The sequence below is a fragment of the Bos indicus x Bos taurus genome, chromosome 11 (genome assembly GCF_003369695.1).
Source record: "Bos indicus x Bos taurus breed Angus x Brahman F1 hybrid chromosome 11, Bos_hybrid_MaternalHap_v2.0, whole genome shotgun sequence".
NCBI lineage: Eukaryota > Metazoa > Chordata > Mammalia > Artiodactyla > Bovidae > Bos > Bos indicus x Bos taurus.
The window spans coordinates 104,374,587-104,394,558 of NC_040086.1; the positions used below are offsets into that span (position 1 = coordinate 104,374,587).

At 60.3% G+C, this 19,972-nt stretch overlaps 1 protein-coding gene across 2 annotated transcripts in view; it reads left to right on the forward strand.

The window, feature by feature from the left end:
* Positions 1 to 1,134: 1,134 nt before the first annotated feature.
* COL5A1 (collagen type V alpha 1 chain) overlaps positions 1,135 to 19,972 on the forward strand; it is a 149,110-nt gene continuing 130,272 nt past the window's right edge. Inside the window, exon 1 of one of the 2 annotated variants that reach the window (XM_027556854.1) lies at positions 1,135 to 1,658. In XM_027556854.1, the coding sequence (XP_027412655.1) occupies positions 1,535 to 1,658 (124 nt within the window). In that variant the 5' untranslated portion in view covers positions 1,135 to 1,534. The remainder of the gene's footprint in view (positions 1,659 to 19,972) is intronic. The other variant, XM_027556853.1, reaches the window with a different exon arrangement.

A 19,972-nucleotide genomic window follows, 5' to 3' on the forward strand; every position in this document is an offset into this window, starting at 1 on the left:
CCTCTCCCCTCCACCCCTCCCTTCCTGTTGGAACTGAAGGGTGTTTGGGGAATTTCACGTCCAGTCTGGGGGCCGGGGGCTGGGGGTCCCAGAACTGCTTCAGCGTCACTGGGTGAACAGTCTGTTCAAAGCAGAGGGGTGGCTTGGGTTCTGAAAAGCCCCCTGACTCACCTTCCCTCCACTTTAAAATCCAGCACAGTTGCCCTTCTAGGAAGGGGTTTGAGGGAGGCTTCAGCAGGCTTTTGAGGGGGTGGGGTGGATATTTCTGGGCTGGGGGAACCAAACAGAAGGGGCTGCCGCCCACCACAGCAGCCTGGAGGCTCCAGGGAGACCTCTCGGAGGCTTAAAGACCTGGAGGAAGAGAGGCAGTGCCCCACGGTGGTCCAGGGCAGCAGGGACCTCAGCCCTCATCCTCTGCAACTGTCACCTCCCAAACACGTGTCTCTTTGGCTTCCCTTATTGCCGCAGAGGGGTCTCCATGCAGGAGGAGCGAGGGGGGAGGGGGTGTTGGCGACCTCCGCCTGATTAATATCCCAGATGTGTGACCTCCAAGCTCGCCCCGCCCCCCGCCCCCAGGACCTCTCAGGAGTCCAGACCTCAGCGTGGGCACGGATGCCCAGTTTGCCCTGCGGGAAGGTGGAGAGCGGGTCGTGGGTCGGGGTGGACGCGCCTGCTACAGTCTTGGGCGCCCCGATCTGGCTGGATTGGAAGTCCAGTCTCCACCCAGAAGAGGAGCTCTCAACTCCAAGTACGTGAAAAAGTTAGGCGGGGTGAGCTGCAACTTTTTTTTAACTCCAAATGCTCGAACTCAGGGTGCCTCCACACTGGTCTGGGGCTCGGCCAGGTGTGGGCACCTGGGGCGGGAAAAGTGGGGGTCCAGGATCGGCCTTGGGGGGCTCCGTCCGCGCGCGCACGCCGGCAGAGCCCGGCGCCGTGCCCTCTCGGGTCCCCGCCCGCCCCGGGCCAGCCCCTTCGTCGCCGCCACTCGCCCGCTGGCCCCACCTCCCTGCCCGCGGCGCCCAGTGGGAAGCGGGGGCCGGCCCGGCCGAGCCCAGCGGCCGCTCTGATTTGCTGCGGGCGCCGGGGAGCCCCGGCCTCCGCGGGTGCCTTCCAGGAGCGAGGGCGGGAGGGGAAGGGGGAAAAGTGCTCGGCGCCCGAGGCGAGGTCGCACTCCTCCTTCGTCCCCGCGGCCGGCGCCGGACCTCACTCGAGCGCAGCGCCCAGGGGAGCGAGTCGCGGGGCGGCGGCGGCGAGGAGGAGGCCAGAAGGAACCGGAGGGGACGAGGAGGCGGGGGCCAGCGAGCCGAGCGGGGTCCCGGCGCCCCGTGGACCGAGGTCGAGCCCTCCCGGCCGTGGGCGAGCGCGCCAGCCGACCCTCCCGGGGGCCACGGCTACAAAGAGAACGGGCCGGCGGCTGCTCCCATGACTCCCTAAGGTCGTGCCGGCCCCGCTGAGTCCGCTGCCCGGGCCGTGCTCCGCGCCCCGTGCGTCCCCGCGCGCCCGCCCCGCGCCCCGCACCGCGCGCCCCTCCGGCATGGACGTCCACACCCGCTGGAAAGCGCGCAGCCCGCTCCGCCCGGGCGCCCCGCTGCTGTCCCCGCCGCCGCTGCTGCTGCTGCTGCTGCTGCTGCTGTGGGCGCCGCCTCCGAGCCGCGCAGGTAAGGGCGCGGGGCGCCAGGGCTCTGGGGGCCGGGGGCCGCCGGGGCCGGCACGGCTGTCATCCCCGGGCGCCCGGCCTCTTCTGCGCCTGCACGACCTTCCCCGCTTGGCTGTGGAATGCGCGGCCCGAGACTCCGAATGCCATTAGCTGGGGGCCCCGGAGAGGGAGACGCGCTGGCACAGCCCTCCCCCGCGCCAAACGGGCCGACCGCCGGGGCCGTCGGCGGACCCGAGGCTGGGGCTCCGCGTAGGATGCGCCGGAGGGGCTGTCCAACCAGGCAGGCAGACTTTTGTCCCGAAACTTTACCTTCTCTGTCCACATCGCAGGCGCGCAGCACAACTTCCTTTCCTGAAACCCGGGAAGGGTCGCCCCCTAGAGTCACAGCGGGTCAGTTCTGGCCGGGCCTCCTGGGATGGGGGCCGAGGGTGGAGGGCGGGGACGGGAATCCCAGAAACGGAGCCCCCCTCCCCCGACTTCTCCTGGGAAGCAGGTTTTCTAGGGTTCTAGGAGGTTTCCCGCCCAAAGACGGAATTCTAGGCGCAAGACCGGGAGATGTTGCCGGGTTTGGGCTGCCGGGGGTTTACATGATGCACAGACGGGACTTCTGCCAGAGGTCTGGCCTTAGAAGGAGCGTTCTCCTGCGGGTGGCGTCCAGCCGGCCAGCATCCACAGGGCGCCTGCTTGGATGCCTGCCGCCCCCACTGCCTCCCACACACTGTCCTGATGTCGGTGGTGTTCCAAGCATCACTTCTGTGGTTGCCTATCCCATGGGGTAGGTCTTCCAACAGAGCTCATGGCCCTCAAAGTCTCCCATCAGCTGATGGGAGATGGACTCAGAGCAGGCTCAGGGAGAGTGCAGGCACAGGGAGGGGACAGTGGCCCAGGGGACAGCTGGACCAGCCAGGCCCCCCTCCCCTAGAGACAGCACCACTTCAGAGCCCACACTGTGCTCTGCTTTGTAATTTGAAGACATACAGGAAGAATCACTTCCACCTTCCACTTACCAATCAAGGTATTCCGTCCCTTTTTGCTGGCACATGAGTGCTTGGTGGGCCAGACAGGGTGAACAGGAATCAGGGTGTCCAGCTGGTCAGGGGCTGGGGAAGGCGTGGGGAGCCTGGCCTGGCTCTGGGGGTCTCGGATCTCAGCCCTGGACTGCCACCCGCGTTTCCTGGATCCTGAGCTCAGCTCACAGGCTTTGGGTTTCTCCTGGGGTCACTGGAGGTGGGGGACAGCAGAGGCCTCCAGGGAGGTGGTGTGGAGCGGGCCGGGGGATGTGGTCAGGGCAGCTGTGTTGGGCATCCGTCAGAGACAAAACCATATAACCCTGCCCTTGCTCCTCTGCTGGGCTTTCCCCCAGGAGGTCAGGTGGGAATCCTTAAGGGGAGTCCAAACCCCCACAGCTGGGCTGGGGAGCACGCAGAGCGAGTGTTCGTCTGGGTCTGGAGCGGGCTGTTCGCCATCTCTGCCCCCTGCCTCCTCTTTCCCGTCCTGACTGAGGTGGGCACGGGGTCAGCGCCTGGGCCATGGCTGTGGACTTAGACATTTGGCTCCTTCCGAAGAGACGTTGAGAGCCTGCAAAGAAGCCACCTCTCTGGGTGGGTTTCACAGACCTCCCTTTCCAGGGTGGGACCCTTTTGGAAGGCATCGTCAGTCCGCAGGAGCGGCTGTCCACTGAGATCCAGGGCGGGGGTGGGGGGGTGTGCAGCTCGTCTCCTCTCCATTTTGAGATTCACCAGATGTTTTCTGAGCTCTCTCCGAACATGGCTCTTTTTCCTACCTTCTTCTTGGCCAAGTGTGTGAAGGCATGAAAAGTCAGATTGCGTTTGGGGCCGTTTAACATTGTAACGGGCAAAGGAGAGTAAGTGAAATGAAACATGACCCCAATATTTGGAAATTGAGGTCATCTCCTCGGCACGACATTGGTTGACGCCGGTCACGTGGTCGCTTTTGGCAATTATTTGGTCGGAAGAGTTGTCCAAGTTTTGTGGGACTTGACAGTCACCAAATGGTTAAATTTCCTCTGACTCAATCCAGTTGGCTGGAAAGACAGCCTTTTCCATCTTCTCCTCCCCTCCCCCCTCCTCCCCATAAAAGAACAGTCAGTGGGAGGGGTTCAGAAGGCAAGCTGGTTCCCCAAGCCTCTCTCTCCTCTGGTCCAGGTTTCCGTGGCCAGAGGGCTTGGAGCTGGGGTCACTGCCAGCCGGCAGTGGCCACAGGCAGGAGTCCCCTCCCTGGGGTGGAAGCACAAAGGCCCTTCTCCCCAGTGCTGCTCCGGGGCTGTTCCTGGGGTGCCGGCCAGAGCCTGCCCCACGACCCCACCCTTCAGATATTTCTGGACTCTCACCACGGCCACGCCCTTCGCTGAGCACTGCCCGCCTGCCCACCCTGCCTTCTGGCTGTCTGGCCCTGTCTCCCATCCCTGCCTCCGCCCCGGGTCACAGATAGGGTTGGGGGGCACAAAGGGGTGTGGGGAACAGACCCCTCCAATGGCTTCCCACCCGTCACTTAGTAACAGCGAGCCCCCGAGGGTCGAGGATGAGTCAGGCACCCCAAGGCCCCGTTGCTGCACCCTCACTGGAGCCCCGGGTGTGCCACGAGGAGCAGGGCGGGGTCCCCGGCCCCTGGGAGGCCAGCACGCGGTAACATTTGGAGCAAAGTCGCTGGCCCTTGCCTGGTGTACTGATAGGTCTGTGCCGACATTGTCGTCTTGGACTCGCACCCTGGCCTGTGGGGCTGTGAGGGCGCTGGTGTTCGGAGAGGCCCAGGCACGGGGGGCTGAGGCCCCAGACTCTGGGTCTGCCTGCTCTCTGTGCCTGGGAAGGCCTGAGGCTCACCGGGGCCGAGGAGGGTCCCAGCCAGCCGAGTGTTTCGCTGCCTCCCTCCTTTCTCTCCCTCCTCCCTCTCCGGTCTCTTCCTGCCCCCTCCCCGCTTTTTACCCAAGGCCTTCGAGGGCCACCGTGGCCTGCAGGCCTGCAGCCTCCACCCCCCTTTCACCAGGCCCTTCACTCACCCTGGGGAGCTGCAGACTCTGGGAGCCCTTGCCTCAGCTGGGCCTGGCTGTGGGGAAGGCAGAGGTGATGGAGGCCCCACAGGCTGCGGGGAGGCCCACCCGTGGACGCTGGTCACTGCACTGCTTGTTCTCTTGGCCGAGCATCCTTGAAAACAGGGTGGAGGGTCGGCCCCCTTGGGGAGATCTGGGGCGGCTTCCTGGAGGAGGTGCTGCTAACTCAACCTTTCTCCTTCCTTTTGTTGCCAAGCGGCCCCCTTAGCAGGTGCCTGCCTTCCCCTCTGGCTGTTGTCTCATCCGTGCTCCTTGCTGGCAGGACCTTCCCAGCCCCACCACTTTGCTCTTCTGGGGCTGCTCCCCTTGGCTGGAAAGCCCCTCATTAACTCGGTTGGCGGGGCGCCCCCAGGGCTGCCTGCCCTGGGATGCTGTGCCAGCAGGAGCGGCCGCTGTGAGAAGAGGGGGGTCTCGGAAGGGACAGGAGGGCAGCTGGGCTGTCCTAACCCGCTCTGGGCCCCGCACCGAGACCACCTGAGGGGTGCCGCCTGCCCTGGCTTGGGGGGCCTGCCGTGTTGGGTCCTGGTTGGGGAACAGTCCTTGGCTGTCAGGTCACTGAACCCAGGGCTGCGGGGAGGGTTCCTCTGCCTCTAAGGGGTTGTCTGGGCGGGGGCCAGCCCCGTGCCTCAGCTTTCTCCTCTGAGAAACGGGGGGACACGGCTTCCTTGCTCTGAGAGTAGCTGTGTAGATGGATCGGGGTGATCCCTGAAGACAGGGAGCGGAACGTGGGGGCACCTCTCCAATGAGTGGAGCGTCTTTTGTGGCTGCTGTTTGGGGGGTGATTTGCGGAAGGAGGACGCACGGTGTTGCCACTGTTGTCTGTAGCTGTGAGCGTCCAGTGGGAGGCTCTGGGCCCGGTGAGACCCCGGGGCTCCGCGGTCCGCAAGTGGCTCGGCCCGGCCCCTCCCGCACCCTCTTCAGCCCCCCATGGGCTCGGGGGGGTCCGTTTCCCACGTCTGTCACCTCACAGGATGGCAGTAAAGGTCGCCCTAGGCCACGTATGTGAAAGGGCTTTACAAGCCCAACAGAGGGCTATACACGTGTGTGTGTGTGTGTGTGTGTGTGTGTGTGTGTATTTGTGCGTGTGGTGTGTTTGGATGCGTGTGTCTGCGTGTGTGAGACGTGTGTTGGTGGGTGTATACACGTACGCAGGTGTGCGTGCCCGCATCCACACACAGGTCCCTGTGTTTTCACGGTCTGCCCAGGCAGGGCCTGGTGTGTTTGAGGCGCCCACGGCCAGGCCACGTCTCTCCTCCCTGCGCCCCATCCCTGCTGGGGAGACGGGAGGCGACCGGTGGCCACGGAGCCCGCCAGGCAGCCATGAAGCTGTGGGTCCGGCCCAGGACAAGCCGGTCCAGCTGGGTCTGATAATCTGGGGAGTCTTTTTTTTGCTCACAGGAGGGCGATGTTAGATTATAGCTTCTGCTTTTCCCTCTGTTTATTTCTCCCCTGTAATCGACTCATCTGGCCAGCACTTGGCCAAATATGCCTTAAGCTTTCTGGCCTGGCTCCTGGGGATACTTAGGTCCTGCAGGCACAGCCTGTTTTGGCCCTTCTTGTGGGCAGAGCTGCCTTGCCACACCCGCGGCGTGAAGGCCCGGTATGCGTGATGCCTTGGGGTGGGCGGCCTGCAGCTGGGTCAGCATCCTGCCCACCCCCACCAGGTTCCCATCTGTAGGAAAGGGTGATGACTGTGGCTCCTGCGGGATTTTTTTAAAATAAGATTTTATTTATTTTTGGCTGTGCTGGCCTTCACTGCTGCTCAGGCTGTCTCTGGTTGCAGAGAGCGGGGGCTGATCTCTAGTTGTGAGGCACAGGCTCGTCTTTGTGGTGGCGTCTCTTGGGGACCACGGGCTCTTGGCGCTGGGGCTCAGTAGTTGTGGCTCCCGGGCTCTAGAGCACAGGCTCAGTAGCTGTGGTGCGTGGGCTCCGTTGCTCCAGGGCGTGTGGGATCCTCGCAGACCAGGGACCAAACTTGTGTTCTTCACCACTGAGCCACCAGGGCCGCCCCTCCGCAGGATTTTGGACAGGGTGCAGTACGGGAGGTGTCCCCAGCATCGCTGTGACCGTTCATCCGCTCTGGGCCCCCGGGTGGCAGGGGCAGCGGGTCTGGGGCGAGTTCCCAGCACTGCTCATTGGCTGGCCTTGCGAGTCACTCCCTCTGTCTTGTGAATGAGAAGGGGTTCTCATTCAGAGAGCCCCCCCTCCCCGCCATGAGTTCATGGCTCCGTCTGCAAATCCTTCGGTCTGGTCTGAGCCTCGAGCCTCGGCCTGGAGGTGGCGGAGGTCATGGGCGGTCGTGCCCAGCACGCCGTTCCTCAGGCCACCACTGCTTTACCAGCGGGGATTGGGGCCAAGTGGTGGGAATGGACCTGCCCACGTCCCATTTCAAGGACTCTGGCTCCTGAGACGTGACCATGGGTGATGGCTGATGGTCTGCCAGGGCATCTGGAGGGGGGCGGGGCCTTGCTAACTTAGACGCTGTTCGTGCATCCCCGCAGCCCGAGCAGCTGGAGCAAAGCTGATGGAAGGAGCGGACGGATGAATGGTCCACTGGGTGTGTGGGGATTCGTGGGGGGGGCGTCGCTCTGGGTTATACCTGTCACACTGTCTGAGCCGTCATCCCATCAGCTTCGACTCACTCTGTAATTTTTCTGGCAGATTCCCAGCCTACATCATAACCCACAGTCGGAATAAATGTCTCCACTCTTGGGTGACTCAGACCTAAGAAATGGAACCACGATCTGACCCACTTTTGTCCATGTTTCATTACACAGAGCCCCAGGGGCCGATTTCTTGTGACGTCTCTGTACGTGAAATGGGGAGAGGGAGGTGGATTCTTTTATTTTCTGATTCCTAGGCCTATATTCTTTCAGGGGAAATTCGGTCTTCTGTCCTGTTCTTTCCTGCCAGCACCTTGGCAACAGGGACTTTATTAGCCTCTTTATTTTTAAAAAAATAAATGTACGAAATGACATCAAAATGTGTGTATGTAACTGGAGTGATTTAACTGTAAAAACTCTTGCATTGGAAAAATCGCTTCCCGCCTTCCGCTGAGATTAAAGCAACTGTCTTCCGCTCTGCCGGCGGGGTAACCAGAGGGCGGGGGCGAGGCCCTTTCTGTGTCGGCGCAGAGGGGACGCAGGAGAGACTGGTCCTGTGTGGAAAACTCGGGCGGGACAGTGGCTCTGCCTGAAGCCTTTGCAGACCTCAAATGCGACTCAGACCAGTGCCGGCCGCCAGGAGCAGGTGCGCAGGTGAGTGGGAGGTGAACATCTCAGCCCTGCAGGAGCTTCCGGTGCAGTGAGGGAATCAGACCTGCGAACAGGCCGCAGTGTCCAGTGAAGTGCAAAGTGGGAGGCAGTGAAACATACACCAGCTAGTAAAATGATGCCACCAGCCAATCAGAGGGAGGCACCCACCAGCCCCTGGGCCACTGGCCAATCAGAGGGCTGTACCTGACAGTCCCTAGGTCAGCAGACAATCAGGGGGAGGCACCTGCCAATGGGCCACTGGCCAATCAGAGGGCGGTACCAGACAGCCTGTGGGGCTCTGGCCAATCAGAGGCCAGCTTGCTTTGCCAGAGCCTATGGCTTTTGGAGCCCCACCCTCCTATGAGTTTGAATGGAGGATTCCCTCGGAGGGCTTTCTCCTTTGGCTCAGTGTTAAGGAACCCACCTGCAATGCAGGAGCCATAGGAAACGTGTTCAGTCCCTGGGTCTGGAAGATTCTCTGGAGGAGGGCATGGCAACCCACTCTAGTGTTCTTGTCTGGAGAATCCCGTGGACAGAGGAGCCTGGTGGGCTGCAGTTCATGGGGTCAGAAGAGTTGGACACGACTGAAGCAGCTTAGCACGCACACTGTTAGTGGCAGGGTCCTTGTGCTTCAGAAAGAGGCCCATGGCCTTCAACTGCGAGTAGCTTCTGCACCTCAGCCTCAATTCTTCCTTCTTCATTTTTGATGCATAAAACTAGGAGTGTGTGTAGTCTCGTCTTGCTCCTCGTCCGGGTCGTCTTTGGGAAGGTAGGAGAAGCTGTGCGCCCGTGGAACGGGGGCCCTGGCCCATGGCGGGCAGCTAGGGGACCCTGTTGTGTGGCAGGTGAGGGGAAAGCTGGCTGGGGACTGGGGCCTGGGCCCTGCCCAAGTGGAGGAGCAAAGATGTGCCTTCTCCAGCCCTGGGCCCTCAGGTTCAGTCTGCAGGGGCCGTGTCTGGGGAGGTGTCGTTCTCCGGTCTGCTGGGGTGAGGTCCCTGGGACCTGCCTTCGCTGTTTCTTCTCTTCTTTTGCCCTTTTTCTTTGGGGAGAATCTGAAGTGCTGGTGGGCAGTTCTAGCTTCCTTCTTGAAGACTGTTATGTGTCCTCCTGGCCTGAGGGTGGAGGGGACGGTCTCCGTGTCAGTGGTCTGTGTAGACAGACCTTGCTCTTCTAGGAGAAGAGGGTCGCGCATCCCGGTTGGTTTTGAGCGGAGGAGTAGGAAGGGGTACTGCACCTTCTGCATCTTTTGGATCAGAAAATGTTCAGGTCAAGAAGGTGGGGTGAGGAGCTCATTCTTGAATGGAAGTGCGGGCAATAGGGCTTCTAAATGTCTTCTTTTCCAGGGAATTATCACTAATGTTAGTTCAGTTCAGTTCAGTCGCTCAGTCGTGTCCTACTCTGTGACCCCATGAACCGCAGCACGCCAGGCCTCCCTGTCCATCACCAACTCCCGGAGTTCACTCAGACTCACGTCCTTTGAGTCGGTGATGCCATCCAGCCATCTCATCCTCTGTCGTCCCCTTCACCTCCTGCCCTCAGTCTTTCCCAGCATCAGGGTCTTTTCCCGCGAGTCAGCTCTTTGCATCAGGTGGCCAAAATATTGGAGTTTCAGCTTCAACATCAGTCCTTCCAGTGAACACTCAGGACTGATCTCCTTTAGGGTGGACTGGTTGGATCTCCTTACAGTCCAAGGGACCCTCAAGAGTCTTCTCCAACACCACAGTTCAAAAGCATCGATTCTTCTGTGGTCAGCTTTCTTTACAGTCCAACTCTCAATGTTATTTAAGTTCATGGTTTAGATTGGAAAGCACGGCTTGGGCAACAGCTACGTGTCAGTGGACCCTGGCACCTGAGGAGCATCCAGGGGTCCTGTGTGGTGGGCCCGGCGCTTGGGACGGGCTGGGGTGAGGCTGCGGGGCTCACACTTGGGCAGGGTGGTGGGAGGCTCGGCCCGCATTTCCAGGGAGGAGCTGGACTGCAGAGGGCAGGGGGAGTGGGAGGGCGGCCAGTGTTCAGGACCTCCTCCCTCATCTAAGACAGGGGCCTGCAGGTGTCAGCACAGATGCTGGGGGCACGTCAGGGGCCTGCACGGCGGGAGAGAGGAAGAGACAAGTCCTCCACCCGTTGCGTGCCCTCCCTGCTTTCTAGAAGGAGCAGTCATGCTTTGCTTTCTTCCCTGCCAGAGGATGAGCACTCCCTTCTAAGAGAAGACTCTTTCATTCTGCAATAAAGGAGATCAGAGCGACTGGGAGGTGGGGGAAGTCAGCCTAAGGAGGAAGGGTTTATTGGGGCTTGGCTCTGAGAGTGTTGTTATTGTTGTTGTTTTTCAGGGACAGATCAAACACAGCGCAGCAGATCCCCAGGTCCTCGTGGATTTAATGAGGATCAGCCCAAGGCCACTCTCACGTGGTCCAGCCCCCCTCCCACTCCCTCAGCACCCCTGTCACCACCCCCAGCACTCGCCCCCGACTCCCCTCCACCTGTTTGCTTTGAGGCCCATCCCTGATGTCAGGTCTCACGAGGCTGTTCCTCTGTGTTTACTGCACATCCAGCGTGTGCACTGCCGGCTCAGTAGGGGCGGGACACCAAGAAGGAGCTCAGCCAGGTCCAGTGAGAAGGAGGGTGGGCCATTGCCAGCCCCAGGATCTCAGCGCCCTGGTGAGCCAAGAGGGCAGGGCCCTTGCCTCCTACCTGTCCCCGTGTGTCTGGGCTCAGCACAGATGCTGAGGCACCTGGAAATACTCCTCTGAGTCTGCCCTCCCATCTGTGGAATGAGTATAAACTGGTGATGCCTGCCCCAGAGGCCTGCTGGGGGGACTGAAGGCTCCTGTCACTTGTGCTGCCATGTGTTAGAGCCCCGACGTTTGTATTTGGAGCCCCCACATTGTCCCAGTGGAGGGCTGGGCCCCAAACTCAGCTTTGCTGGCATTTTGCAGAGGGTGGAGTCCTCCAGGTCTGGGGACCTGGCCCGGGGTTGCCTGGGAACAAGAGAGTCTGGTGAGCAGATCCGGTTTCCTACCAGGAGGTCTTTGATGGGGACCCCGTGAGACCAGAGCTTCAGCCACTGCAGGCCCTGCCTCTCAGATCTGGGATCCAAGGGTCTGGGGTGGAGCCTGGGGCCTGCCCTTAGAGATCTGATGCCAATGACCAGCTGAGGGCACTTTGGGTAACATTGGGCGTACTGGACAGGAGGTCTGAACCTTCTTCCGACCCCCCCACCTCCCCACCGCGTGGGGCCAGCCTCCACGGCCAGCTCCCAGTCAGTCATTCCTGTGACTTTCAGAAGGGGAGTTAGGGGATGAGGCCGGAAAGCAGTGATGCTTCAGCGCACGGAGGCTGGGACCCTGGCTTTGGAGGCCAAGAGCAGGGTCTGGACTCCCAGCCGTGTGACCTCTAACGCCTTGCTTAACCTCCTGGCCCAGCGTGGCTCATCTCCACACCTGAAGCTGAAAGGTGGAAGGTGGCCTGCGTGTGGATATGGGCCCTTGGCGGGGTGTCCTGCACCCCACCTTCAGTGCTGGAGAACAGACGCTGAAGCACGCTGGGGACAGTGACCGCCGCTGCTGCCTAGGCCCCGGCGGTCAGTACCGGTCGATTAGTGACGAGGATTCCATGTTGCTGTTGCTCTTTTGTGCTGTTATCATGTCGGGCGGAGCAGGGAGGCAGCAATTTGTATAAAGTTTCTATAAGGTGCTGCCAACAGAGCAGGAGTAGAGCGGTCACTTCGGGTTTGGGCCACAGCTGGGCCTCGGAGGAGGCCAAACAGTCAGTGCAAAGGACCCAGCTGGAGCCCGAGGGGGCGAGTCCGCAAGGGGCAGGGGGTGCATTCTGCAGCTATGCTTGGGGGGCGCCATGGAATCTTCCTCCTCATTTAATGTGGGAGCGGTGTCAGGCTTGCTTTTTCACTCCAGGAGTGTGGGGCCCTGATGGTGGGCAGGCCCAGCCCCCCAGGACGGAGTTGGATGTTTTACTGGGAGGGCTCATGGAGTCAGTGGTCGGTCTGGCCTCCCGCCTTCAGGCCTAGAGGACGAGGCGGTGTCCAGGGTCACAGGCTGCTGAGAGCAGAGGGGCAGGGGGACCAGACCCCGGTGTGCGGCTGTCACCTGCTGGTGGGCTCTGCCTGGTGTCCTGAGGCCGGGGGAACCGGATGGTCTCAGAGCTCCACCATCCGGGGAGGGCCTCTGAACCTCAAAGGATTGTTCTGGGACTCTGGGGCTGGAGGGGAGCTCAGGTCTCCCGTCCCAGGGTTCCTCTGTCCATGGCAGGTGTGATGACCGTTGTTTGCCGGTCACCCCCATCTGGGAGCTCACCTCGTGCGGGCAGACAGCATCCGGAGGGAACTTGCTGGAACCCGGCCTCCAGAGCCCCAGGGTTTTAAACTTGATATCCCCAAATTTGGAGCTTCTGAACGTCTTCAAGCTTCCTGTTTGCAGAACCGAAGGAAAGCTGCTGCCAGTGGGAAGGCTCTGTCTTCTTCCCTTTTCACGCCCTGGAGTCCCCGCCTGGGAGGGCGCCTGTCCTCCACACCGTGCAGCGCCTGCCTTGGGGCCTCTGCGTGGACTGGCTCCCACCTCCCCTTCCTGGACAGGGCCTGTCTGATTGCGCACAGCTGCCTGGACGTGAGCAGGATTTGCAAACACTGGGGAGGGCTGTTGTCGAGGGCTGGGCGGCACGGGGTGGGGGTTTCTGCTTCCTCCCTCCCTCCCTCTCCTCTACCTTGCTCTAAGGGCTTTCATACACTGTTTTATCCTGACGACATCTTTTCTGGGCAAGAGGTAGCCCCGTTTTACAGGCAAGGAAACTGAGGCTCCCAGAAGCCCCACAGCTAGTGAGTAGCAGAGCCTTTAAAATAGCATTTGCGTTGTGGAAACTGAGTTTCACCCAGCCTCCTGGGGACAGGGCCTTCCGAGAGCAGACATCACTGTGAGGTGGGGTTTCAGCCCCATCTTTTTCCCTGGGTCCTTCATCCCGGCACAGAGGGGTGGGGAGGCTGCTGAAAGCTGGTGGCCGCCCTCAACTTGTCCTCCGGGGCCCAGGCTGGAGGTGGGTGCCTGTCCAGGGTCAGGAGGAAGCAGTGCGCATTCAGCTCCCCTTCTAAAGCCCCCCGAGTCCCAGGCCCCTCTGGATCCTCCTCCCATTGCTCGAGGCAGGTGAAGCTGGGGCGGCCCAGCTTTTAGCTGTGTTTGTGTTCAGGCATGAGCTGTCCTGGCTGAGTCATTTTTTCCGTTTTAGCAGGAAGGAAGGAGCGATAGGGGAGGATTGTAGCCAGGTGGGTCCTGCCTGTTTGACATCGGTTCACACACAACTGGAGAGGCACGCAGGGCTTGTGCCAGGGAGCCAAGCGTTGCCAGTGACGAGGCTGGAGCGCACGTCAGGCCCCTCCCACTCTGAGGGCCAGGTGCAGGCCGAGCAGCCCATCAGATGTTTCCAGAGTGAAGCTCGGGCAGCCGAGCCATCACCTCTTCCGGGTCAGAGAAGCTGGGCCAGGGAAGAACCCACATCTTTAAACTATCAGCACTTCAGAAAAGAAAAATAAAAAACCCTGGGAGAGAAACAGTGCCCAGGGGCCTGGTTCCTGAGCCCGCCCTTTGTTGAAGGAGGTCAGTGGGCTTGCCAAGGGCCAGGCTCAAGAGCTCTGCTCCTGCTGTTCCCTTAGGGTGGGTCATGAGTCCTAGAGAGTTGTCAGAGTCCTCCAGAAAGTTTGCTCCTTGGGTGGCCCACCTACCCCACTGTCCGGGCCAGGCAGATGCCACTGGGAAAAGTTAGGGAATTGCAGCTCCTTTGAAACCAAGGGAACAGCACATATCCCACACGTGTGGTCCCGGGCATTTCTAGCTGGAGGTACGGTCGGTGGGCAGAAGTCACGGCGGACAGGGGGTGGATGGAGCACGAGTCTGCTGTCACAGCATCCAAGCCTCACGCTTCAGGCCCACGTGAGGTGTGCTCACCTCGAGGCCGAAGGAGGCACGCAGCCCGGCTCTAGCTGCCAGAAACCCCTGGCGTGGCCGGGGGGCTAGGACTGCCGCGGTCCTGAGCTGTGACCTCCAAAACGTCCTTTCTTCATGTGCAAAATAGAGCTGAGGGTGTCTTCCTCTTAGCTCTGGGTGAGACTTTAGGAGGTGCAGTTTGGATTTCCACGCACACAGGGTCTCTCTGGACCTGTCACTTCCCTCCGTGCCTGCAGCGTGCGAGGAGGTGTCAAGGAGGAGCTGTGGGATGGAGCCAAAGGTGCCCCTGGTGAATGTGGAGGGTGTTGGCTGACACGCTTTGAACCGGCTCTCTGGAGCAGGGTGGGCAGACGTGAGGGGCTCGGTAATGAATCCACCCGCTAGTGCAGGAGATGTAGGTTCAGTCCCTTGGAAAGATCCCCTGGAGAAGGAAATGGCAACCCGGTTCAGTGTCCTCACCTGGAAAATCCCATGGACAGAAGAGCGTGGGGTCGCAATAGAGTCAGACACGACTTAGCGACTAAACAATAGAACTTACTGAGGCCCACAGGGATGAATGACTTTCTGTCCTTGTAAAGGTGCGGGGCCTGAGCTGTTCTGGGAGAGGTTGGGGGCCCCTCACTATCTGCGGGAGGGCGGTATTCTGGGCCAGAGGAGAGAAGAGGTGGGGGGTCTGCCAGGTCCCTCTGGAGTCTGGTCTGGCGGTTGTGGGCCAGCAGCCCAGGGGGTGTGCCGGGTGGAGTCCGAGACTCAGGGCTGTGCGGGTGGTTCACGCTGACATTGCTTTCACCTCCACAGAGCAGTCGGAACCGCCCAGACAGACCTCCCAGGGGATCCCCAAGCCCGTGACCCGTTTGCAGCAGAGGGTGTGCGCGCGCGTGTGTGTGTGTGCACGCACGCGTGTGTGTGTGCACATGTGTGTGCGCACACATGCGTCACGTGCACCCTAGCAGGTGTGAGTGAGCATTGTCCCTGGGGTGTCTCCCGCCCCGTGGGCACGGATCCCCTGCTCGCCTACACTCATGATCTCTCACTCCACCGAGGAAGCCCGCGAGGTCCGCCCTGTGAGGATTAGTCCAGGTGACTCCGCTAACAAGAGAGACCTGGGGCTCGAGCGTGGCCTCCTCCTCCCCGCAGGCCTGCAGCCCCTCCGGCGTCTCACTCCTTTCCCCCGCTGCCACCCTGCTTCTTATCCACAGTCTCTCCAGATGGACCCTCCCAGACCCTCTCACCCCAGGCTCCTTTCATTTCAGCATCAGTCATCTTACCCTTTAAATCACGTCCAGAAGCTGTTGGCTGTGTTTTGAAAGTCTTTACATTCCACCAGCTTCTGTCTGCCCTGCTTCACTTCTGAGTCCTTACCTTGACTTGCTTGTTCTCCGGGACTCCTGAGCAGGTAAGAGATCACTCCCGTGGTCCCAGGAGGCCTCCTGTGCCCGCCCCCGCCACCCCAGCGAGCACAGATGTTGGCATCGAGCACCATGTGCTCCAAGCCACCCTCCCCGGGGTGGCTGCTCTCGCCGAGCTTGGCCTACCTCTCGGTTTCCACGACGTGCCCTCTGTGTGGAATGTAAGCCCCCCAAAATCACTGGGCTCCAGGCACCTGCCTTTTCCATAAACTTTGATGCCTGGTCAATATCCTGGCCTCATTCTCCTCACTCACTGAAGCGTTGTCTGCTGTGATGCCTGTGGCTGGGGAAGCGCCAGTGAATCCCCGCCCCCAGGGAAGGCCTGACACGCAGGCTGTCTGAGCGCCCTCCTTCAGGGGGTTGTCAGCTTCCGTGCAGCATATCTCTCTCTGATGACTCACCACTCTCTCTCACGTTGCAGCGGGGATTCTTCCCTCTGTTCTGACTGGCGGCACCCGGGCAGCGGCGGCGGGTGCCGTCACCTCGCCCGTGCCGGGCGGGCAGGTCCAGCCGGATGCTGGCCAGGTGGGCAACGCTGCCTGCCCCCGGCTGCCCCAGGGGCGAGGGGCGGGGAAGCCTGGCGGGGGGCCTCTGGGGCTCAGGTCTCCCACCTGTGTCCTTGCGACCCTTGGTCCCACATTCTGTCCCTGGCCTTGAGGGGAGGGGGCTGCGGACTGCCAGCCTGGGTGGGAGGGAGACGAGGTGCGCTCGCTCGGGCTGGGACCCGGAGCCCGGCTCCGGTGTTAATCCTGCCTGCGCCGAGTCTGTAACCCGAAAGTCTGCTGCTGCTGCCCAAGGGGAACGTACTGCCTCAGGAACATGTGTCCGTGGGCCTCCCCGAGGCGCTGTGGCAGGAAGCGCTCTAGAAGTGCAGCTTCTCAATGGAACCTGCCCGATGGCGCTGCGGGGGTCCACGGCGGCATGCATGGCTTCGCCCGGGGTGGTTGAGGAGACCGCCTTCCTAATCGCAGTTCAGCACCTACTGAGCACTGACTGTCGGCCGCTTCTGTGCTGGGGCCGTCGGGGGCAGCCCCGTGGGAAGGGCTCGCCTGGCCCTGGGGGGCGGTGCGGGGTGGGCGGGGGGCTGACCTAACACAAGCTGACCCCGAGGCCTTGGAGGGTCCTGGAGTCGGGACCTGGCTTTTCCCCGTCCACAGTGTCCCTTTCCTGGTGCTGCCCGGCTCGCTGTAATACCTCGAGGGAGAATGAACTGTGCCCTTGGAGTGCGGGACCCTGCGGGTCAGAGGCCAGGTAGAGCCTGCGGGGACGGCCTGGGGGAGCCGGGGCCCCCGACTGCCCGGCTGGGTCCCTGTCCATGAGGGTGGCCCTCCTTCTCTTCCCGCTTTAGTTTTACTTACATGATACATGTTCATTATAGGCATTCTGGAAAATAAGAAAAAATATAAAGAAGAAAGTAAAAATCCCCCATAACCCCCAGACTGGAACCCCACTGAGTCTGAGCACAGAGGAAGAGGAACGGAAGGAGGCGGCTCACCGTGCTGACCAGCACGTTCCAGGGTACAGGCAGACCCGGCCGGGGCCTCGTCCCGCCAGGCCCGCTCCCTGAGGAGGGCCGTGCCCCGGGCCTCGTCCCGCCAGGCCCGCTCCCTGAGGAGGGCCGTGCCCGGGGCCTCGTCCCGCCAGGGCAGCTGGTTCGGGCTTTTTCATTCCACTGGATCAGGAGGACATGCTGTTTACATCCGTGATCGCCCTGACTTTCTTGAAGGGCCTCCCAGTGCTGGACATCGGGTCTTACCCCAGATCTCTGATGTCGTCTGCGCATTAGTGGAGCGCACTGACTCGGGTTTTCCCTAGCTCTTCCCTTCGCGGGTGCTCGCCCCTCCCCGATGGGGCCCACCTGGGGGAGGGGGTGTCCCGGGGGTCTGGGTGAGCAGCAGGCCTCCCCTCTGTGTGGGACGAGAAGGGGGTGCGTAGCCATTGCTCTGCCATTTTTAAGGCCTGGCAGCCGTGGAAATTTAGACTTTGATAAAGGTAGCATTTCATGTTGGCTGGGAAAGGAAGGCTTAGTCACTGGACTGGACTGGGATAAGGAGGAAGCCTCTGGGAAAAAGAAGTTGAACCCGACTCGGTCTTACACCAAAATGCATTCCAGATGGCCCAATGATATGAACTCGAAAAGTGAAACCATAAACCTACTAGAAGAAAACACGGGAGCCTGAGGATCTTGGATGAGAAGGCCTCTCTCAGTAAGACATAAATTCTACAAGTTATAAAAAAAGAAGTTAACTCCATAAAATGTCAACATTTTCTCTCTGATTAACTCCCCACCCCTCCTCCAAACCACCCATCACTGTAAGAAAACAATATGAAAATATGTATATCAGAGAAAAAGGATGGATATTCTAATAGTCAAAGAACTCCTACAAATCAATAAGAAAGGACCAGGAACCAAACCAACCAAAGAATTAATAATAATAAAGGATGAAAGCTATGATTACTTCTTGAAAAGAAAAGACCAGTAGCTCTTAAGCATGTGGGGAGGTGTCTGACCTTACTCAGGAGAAGGGCATGCAGGTGAAGGCCGGGGAGACCAGCTTCTCACCCGGCCAGGCGGACGAAGAGCACGTGCTGAGAGCAGGCGCTGCTGGTTCCAGTGAGGGAGCCGGTGCCCACAGGCTGTCCTTCTAGGAAGGGCCTTTGCAGTCTCTGTGCTAAATCTCTTCAGTCGTGTCTGACTCTTTGCGGCTCCATGGACTGTAGCCCACCAGGCTCCTCTGTCCATGGTCCAGGCAAGAATATGGGAGTGGGCTGCCATGCCCTCCTCCAGGGGGTCTTCCCGACCCAGGGATTGAACCACGTCTCGTTATGTCTCCTGCACTGGCAGGCGGGCTGCTTACCACTGGGGCCACCTGGGAAGCTCTTTGCAGTATCTGTAGAAATACTAAAGTGCATATGCTATCGGACCTGGTAGCTCTGCTTCTCGGAATGTCTCCTGTGGATACAGGCGATGTGTGTGCAGACACGTCTGTTGCAGATGGCAGCAGAGCTTCGGCTGTCTGCAGGTGAGGGCTGGAACAACCAGATGCCCGTCAGGAGAGCCATTTGAGCCATCAGATAAGCCGCTGAGCGGTTCCTGGGGAGGGTCCCTTAGCAGCTGCAGGAGTGGTGTCTCCGTGTCTTTGTACTTCCTGAAATGGATCAGTCTCCAACATACAGAGGGAAGAAAGCTCCTCTTAGAATGAATCCGCCTCTAGTGAGAACCCACAGAAAGCTACACTTGCGTATTCTTAGACGACAAGGAAGGAGGCACAAACGTGGGGACCCGTGGTTTTCTCTGGAAGGGGCAGCTGGGCGCACAGACGTGCGGTTCTCTCTGGCATCTTTTGAATTGGCTGAGTGTTGCTCAGACAGGTGGGCTGGTTGGAAGGTGGGCAGCTGTGTAGGGAATAGAGACTCGGGATGGAAGCGTGGGCTGGCTGTCCTGGAAGCTGTGTGCCTTCTTGCTGGCAGGCACACGCTTTTGGCTGGAATGACTCTGTCAATTATAAAAGCCGATAGTCCAAAAAAGAAAAGAAACAAGACCTATAGACCAGTGCAGGAGGGAACTGACTAGATTGATCACGTGTCATTCAATGACGGTGGGCAAGCGAGGAGAGCCGTGGACGTGACTGCTTTTCTGTGGGGCAGCTTCTGTGCTGAGTGGCTGGGTACACACAGTGGACATGCCCCGTGACCTCCGACCCCATGAGCACCGTCCTGGCTCCGTGATCACTCGTGACCCTGCATCATAGCCCTGTGCTCCCTCACCTGCTATCATAAGGCTTGTTCCCTTCCACGGTTCCGAGCCACAGGGTCCTTCCAGTCTCCCCCACTGGCTGAGAGGCGCCTTGCCACCCAGAAAGCCAGCTCAGAGGAGAGACTCGAGGGTCCCACACCTGGAGGACCTCAGGTGTGGACAATCAGGGAGGGGGATTTGTGGGGTCATGGGACAACGGAGACTTCTTTCCCTGAGGTCCCTGATGGAATGAGGACTTTCCCCAGCTTCAGTCACTGTTATTCCTACCAGGCTGCTGCTCTGTCCTGTTGGAACAGAGCTGGGGGCTGGGGAGGGGGGAGGAGCTGAGACCCCTTTGTCCATCTGTTCATCTGATGGTGTTACGGGTGTGCCAGCGGAATTGGGTTGACCATGACCCCCATGCTGGAAACTAAAGGCTGGACAGGCTCCCTGCCCTCAACTCCCATGCCCTGGTGGGATTCCACAGCCTTAGAGTGAAGATGACCAACTCCCATGCCCTGGTGGGATTCCACAGCCTTAGAGTGAAGATGACCAACTCCCATGCCCTGGTGGGATTCCACAGCCTTAGAGTGAAGATGACCAACTCCCATGCCCTGGTGGGATTCCACAGCCTTAGAGTGAAGATGACCAACTCCCATGCCCTGGTGGGATTCCACAGCCTTAGAGTGAAGATGACCAACTCCCATGCCCTGGTGGGATTCCACAGCCTTAGAGTGAAGATGACCAACTCCCATGCCCTGGTGGGATTCCACAGCCTTAGAGTGGAGATGACCAACTCCCATGCCCTGGTGGGATTCCATAGCCTTAGAGTGGAGATGACCAACTCCCATGCCCTGGTGGGATTCCACAGCCTTAGAGTGGAGATGACCAACTCCCATGC